Genomic DNA, 6,176 nt, shown 5'->3' on the forward strand with positions numbered 1-6,176 from the left:
GTGCACAGCGGCAACTGGGGAAATTTGCACATTCCCGCAGCAAGTGCCCAACTCTTTCGCGGTTTGGTTCACAGACGCCCTTATCCTGCATAGGGCAACGAATCGGATTTAGGTCTGGTGGGCCTATATACCTGTGCATGCATGGCTTTCCCGCTTCAATATCTACGGCATGCCTGATGATGACTTGTGTATTTTGTCTACTGAGGCCGCTGTCGCTATATACCGTGTCTAGGTTCGCAGGTGACACCTGTAAGCAAAGCCCCAGCAACGAGCCAGGCTGCAGTGAACGCCCCTCAACGACTGTCAAGGATTACATCTGGGGCGCCAACGAGAATGGCGACGAGCTCGAGTTTGCGTCAACCTTCTGCGCCGTCTTTTGATGGTTGCGCCTTTTGCCGCACAAACGGAGAGCGCCGCTCCTTTTACTTGAGCCATACCCTGCGTGAAGACAGCGGCCCTGGGTTCGTATACCAGCGTACATTGTCGGGGTGTTTTGAAGAGAATAGCTTTTTTTGCGCCTTTGGACGGTTTGCGTGGTTGGTTGATAGTCGGTGGTCGGACACGGCAAGGAAAATTTCGTTCGTTCGGGTATTTCGCTTACGCTGACAAGCATCGTCGATTGTTTCTGCACGTTTCTTTTACGTTAACATAATTTTTAAATATCGCTTGCGGCATATGTTCTAAGAATCGCCTGTGGAAATGTTGCTCTACTTGCATTTTTTTAAACAGAATGCTTTTTTATACATTGAAGCTCAAAAATTGCTTACAATGCATTATACCGCAAATTTTGGGAACTCCGATCTCGAAACTTCGTTCTCAGAATTCGTTCCAAGTGTATATAAATTTTGAGGTCACCGTCTACAATTCGTAAATTGCAATATGTGGGTAAATAATTTAGTTTAAAAGGGGGCCCTAAACCACCCCTCGTGCTTGATGAAAAAGCGCCGTCCGCGGATAGCATGCACTGCGCTGAACATCTCAGCCAAGTTTTGCAGTCGTGCACTGCGCGTAGAGCTTGCAAGCGGAGCGCGAAGTCACCTTTTTCTCAAGCGCTGTCTTCAACAGCACTCCGCTCCTCACTCTCTTCTGGACAATTTATTTCGTAATATAGCACATTCCCATACGCGGCTGCTATTGGCCAATATCTGACATCAATCAAGAAGGGTGTTCGGGTCAGTGCGCCTCTTCCTACTGTTAGTGGGTATATTTATTGAAGCAGTTTATAAGTAGGCTGAAGTAAACGAAAAATCTTCTTTGGAATTTAGATAATTTCTCACTTCAGGAAGAAGTCTCCTATCGTCTGTTCACGCTCGGCCGCGGTCGCCCGCTTAAAGGGCCCCTCACCAGGTCTGGCCATATTGAGCTCACAAGCACAGAGCACACATTGCGCGATAACGATCGTGTCTGCAAAGTATTACATCGCGACGCGCCGCGGAAAGGCCTGAAATTTCAAACCGAACGCCGTTTTCCCTTCTACTCGCGGCCGCCGCGCTCCAAGCCAGAGGATGACATACTCGTGTACCTGCGCCTACGTACTGGTGTCCGTAGTGTGACGTCGCTTCCTGGTGACACGTGACTTCGAGAATTATTCAAGACAACATCTGTTATCTGTGAGATACGTTGCTTGAATTGACGAATTGAAGTTTAGAGAAATAATAAAACACACAAACTGAATGCCTGCGGGCTTTTTGTTTTACTTCGCACCGAAGCAAGATAGATTTACTTTCGCTTCGTCTGCTTGTTCCCATGGTCGTGCGGTCACGTGCGCAGGTACCGAAACCATGCCATTTTCTACCGTGTTACAGCGCGGGATCATGTTCTGCGATCCGCTTGTTCTGCCTCAGTATTCGTGTAGCACTGAATTATACCGCTAGTCATATGCCCTTGTGCACAGCGCGCAATATCGTGCGCTGCGCGAAACTATAACAGCTCGCGCGCAACGCCGCCAGCAAAAGTGCGTAGCGCCGAAAAAAAAAAAAAGCGAGGAGAAAAAATAGTGAATGCGGGGCCCGTGACGTATGTGTCACGCGATCTTCGAGGTCCGTCATGGGAGAACGTAGGGAAGGAATTTCGCTTGCGGAGGCTAGACGGGGCGAGTGGAGAGTGTCTCGCTATGCAGTGGAGCTAGCGTCCTGAAATCATGGGTTCGCGGCACTTAAATATTTTTATGAGCCGATTTGAAAAATTTTTGCTGCAGAACGCTCGTTAGAGGACACGTAACAACTTCCAGCGTATAACCTAAATTTGCGGTGGGGTCTGGTGACGGGCCTTTTAAAAATTCAACTTTGGCCACCCTGCTTATCGGTGTCGTAGCCGTTGGGTCTCGCTAATTTCATCTAGTTTTCAGCATTCAACTATAGCCTCGAATCATGCTAAACTTAAGGTCAGGGCCGGTATTTCGTAGCGATGCCTTTTCCGATTCTATGCTTTTTCAGGCTTTTCGTGCTTGGCCAGTTAAATTTGACTATTATATGAACGCTGTCGTTCCGATGGCGCGCCGGAGGCCTCCGTCAGAGCGACGGTCTGCCCACATTATCAACGGGATCAGGCGGCCGTGTGTGGTGGATGATAAGAATAGCATAGAATAAGGCATAAGGCATCGCTACAAAATAGCGGCCCAGATCTCTCGTGCACGCTTGCTAGCGCGCGCTCCCTCTCCTGGCCACTGCTGGTTAGAAGCCGTGGCAGACTTTGTTTCGTGTTGATTTATTGATGGCGCTTCATAATGCGCAAGTTGGATCCGGCTACGGTCCGTCGGTTAAGCTGGTGCAGGACAAAGCCGTTCCGCACCACATCGCACAACCAGAAAGGAGCATATGAGCGCGAGCGCGCACTCAAGCCCTGTCATGCACAAAGCAAACGCTGTGCATACGCACTTCAGTTGTATGTAGCTTCGGCCTGATACGTAACATAGGTGTACCGCGGTCACCACGGGGTGCCGCGACGAGTCCGCTGGCTGAGCGCACTGCGGCTCGCTGAGGACAACCGCGTCTGGTACGTCGTAGGCTCTAAAATCGGAAGTAGCCGGGCAAGAGAACAAGAGTTCAGGATCGCCAGTCAGCCTCTAGAGTCTGTGAAGTTGTACGTTTAACTAGGTCGATTACTCACAGGGGACCCTGATTATGAGAAGGAAATTTACAGAAGAATAAAAATGGGTAGGAGCGCACTCGGCAGACGTTGTCAGATCCTGACTTGAAGCTTATCATTAACATTAAAAAGAAAGGTGTATAATCAGTGCATTCTACTGGTGCTGACATATGGGACAGAAACTTAAAGATTGACAAAGAAGCTCCAGAACTAGTTAAGGATCGCGCAATGTGCGATGGAACGTAGAATGTTAGGCGTAACGTTGAGAGACAGGAAGAAAGCGGTGTGGATCAGAGAGCAAACAGGGATAGCCGATATTCTAATTGACATTAAGGGAAAGAAATGGAGCTGGACAGGTTATGTAATGCGTAGGTTAGATAACCGGTGGAACATTAGGGTTACGGAATGGGTGCCAAGAGAAGGGAAGCGAAGTCGGGGACGGCAGTAGACTAGCTGGGGTGATGAAATTAAGAAATTCGCAGGCGCGCTAGCTGGAATCGGTCGGAGCAGGACAGGGGTAATTGGAGATCGCAGGGAGAGGCCTTCGTCCTGCAATGGACATGAAATAGGCTTATGATGATGATAATGATGATGACTTGAACATCCAAAATCAAATATGAACGGCGCGCAGCGATGACATTCAGTAGGCGGAGCGTTGAGGGCACATCCCGCTCGGCCGTAGCCTTCTCAGTGCAAGTCATTGATGAAGAGGAAGCACCGCGTTTGGTTGCCAGTAACTTCGCTTCTGCTGAACGCATTGAAATAGATTTTGCGGCAACGTATTTCTGTAATAGTCAAATTTAACTTCAAGTGCATTTCTCGACTTCGATAAAGAATGGTGTAGGGCCCATTTAATTGGCGAACATTGTTACATAGCCAAAAATTTCTTTTCATTTCTCGTGCGGACGATGTCTACTTCAGAGTGTGATCTATGTCAAGCAGTAGAGTTGTGCTACATGCCGCGGTTGAGTGTTCACATGTTTGTTAGAGAAAGGTTACTCCCGTATTTATCGTTTGCTAGTAATGTGCCCTGCGCTGACCTTTGGCTGTACACAGGCTTGAACTCATTCAAGTGTGGCCGTGTCCCCAAGACGAAAGGCCATAATAGAAAAAGTGCTCAGAGATGCCGAGCCTCTGCAGAAAGCGAAGTGGACAACAGCAATGTTGCTAAAAAAGGCCACTATATTATTCTTGTGTTGCATGTCAGTCTTCGCTCTTTCAAGTTTGCTGCTGCTAGTGCGCTGCGTCCATAATCTTCGTTAATAAATTGCGTATGTATTTTACATACATACGCAATTGTAAACGGCACGTGGCATGTGCTTAGGGTATTGAGTTTTACAGAAATAGTTGCGTGAGCGGAAAGGTGCGTCGCGACAGCGGACAGCGCTTTGTGCTCAGTATTGAGCACACTCACTGAGCATGCGCATAATGGACTGCGCAGGTCAACGGGTCGCGTCACCTGTCCCGTGCTGAGGAACTACCAATGTCCCCAGTGCGGATGTCCCGGAGGAGATGAAGCGCACACGCTGCGTTACTGTCCGCTGAATCAGGACTACTTGTCCCCCTCGGTGTACAAGACGCCGCGGAAGTCGAACGGACAGCCCCGCAGGCGACCACGCGGGCCTGAGCCACGACGCTGTCGTTCCGATGGCGCGCCGGAGGCCTCCGTCTCTGGCCGAAGGGTCGATGTGTACAAACCGCAGGCGCCGCAAAATTGCGCCTTGAGTCCGCAAACGCGACAAAGCTTTCATACCGAGAAGCGATGGAGCAGCGAGCAGTGGCATTAAATTATAACGCTGGCGAGTAGCCAGGGACGACGCGAGCACATGTCACACAGTGAGTCAGGGGTCTTAAGTTTTTTAGATTTAGCTTTTTGAGAGCATTATTTCTATTTAGTTTGATGCGCCATTTGACACCGTCAAGCTGTCTCAAGAAAAAAAGTATTGTTCATAAATGCGTGTTTACTGCAGCACTGGCTGCCGCACTCTGGGCATTCATGCAGTGAAGCATGACAGACCTATGTTGCTGATAATTGGTGGTTCTCAATGGAGGATAGATGGAAATGAGCTAAGTGGTCACACAAAAATGAGAAACGGTGGCATGCCATATATGGATTAAACGACGTTGTAGTGTTGTCTGCCGTTACGTTGAGAACGTAGCAATAATCTTCATTATTAGGTGTGGGTTTCGCTCGTGCCCGCCGCATTGAGATGTCAGATAAATCGTAACTTATTTGCAGCAATCTACGCCGCCACAATGACAAGCGAGGCCCAGAACTGGAGCGGGTGGCATTGCATGAAATCACGGTGAAATTTTACGTAATCAGCAGCATTACCACAGCAGGAACGACGCTTCAATTACATAGTATAATTGAAACCACCCTATGGTATAAGTGGTGGTTTAGTTATCATTCATTATAACAGTCGCGTGTAGAGCGATTATGTGGACTAGCGCGTATTTCTGACTTGCATACAGTACCACAGGAAAAAGAGCGGTTACCGTTCGTTAAATGTAACGTCGTGCAATAACTCTATTGAATTGAAGGAATGCGTCGACAGGATCGCGCATCAGTTCATGAAAAATGATCTAGCCGTGAGCTGAAAGAAAGCAGCTCCGTTGTCTCCAGCTCGGGGAGCTGCGTTGTGTCGAAATGAACTGTTTGTAGGTTGTCGCTTTAATCATGCGCATGATGCCTGGCCATAATATGCAAGTGTTGTTACGCGGTTTTCTTTTTATACAAGGTACACAACATTAAATGGCTGGCTCAGTAACTCAGCAGTGTTTGTGTCTTGTTCTTTCTTTTTTGAGCATTTGGAAAAGCAAGCTGTGTGGCTGTGCCCTGGACTCATCAACATCAAGTCCATTCGACAAAAAAAAAAAAAGAAAAAAAAAGAAAAAGAAAAGCTGGACCTCTGTTCCCAGCGAGCAATCTAAGTACGCCTGTATTGCGTCTTCCCGACTAACTGTACCTGCTAATTCTTTTTTTTTATTGAAGTGAATATTAGGAGAGGTTGGCGCCTTTATGGTGGCACCGGCTACTCCTTGTCACTTGGCAAAGGAAACAAATTTGCGTAAAAAGTGAGAATAGC

General features: G+C 48.1%; 1 protein-coding gene across 1 annotated transcript; it reads left to right on the forward strand.

Annotated features, from left to right (window-relative positions):
* Positions 1 to 217: 217 nt before the first annotated feature.
* nanos (RNA-binding protein nanos) lies at positions 218 to 5,865 on the forward strand. Its single transcript, XM_050179867.3, has 2 exons — positions 218 to 461; positions 4,529 to 5,865. The coding sequence occupies exons 1-2, from the start codon at positions 334 to 336 to the stop codon at positions 4,872 to 4,874; spliced, it is 474 nt and encodes a 157-aa protein (XP_050035824.1). The 5' UTR covers positions 218 to 333; the 3' UTR covers positions 4,875 to 5,865.
* Positions 5,866 to 6,176: the final 311 nt, after the last annotated feature.

The sequence above is a fragment of the Dermacentor andersoni genome, chromosome 5 (assembly GCF_023375885.2).
Source record: "Dermacentor andersoni chromosome 5, qqDerAnde1_hic_scaffold, whole genome shotgun sequence".
In the NCBI taxonomy this organism is placed as follows: domain Eukaryota; kingdom Metazoa; phylum Arthropoda; class Arachnida; order Ixodida; family Ixodidae; genus Dermacentor; species Dermacentor andersoni.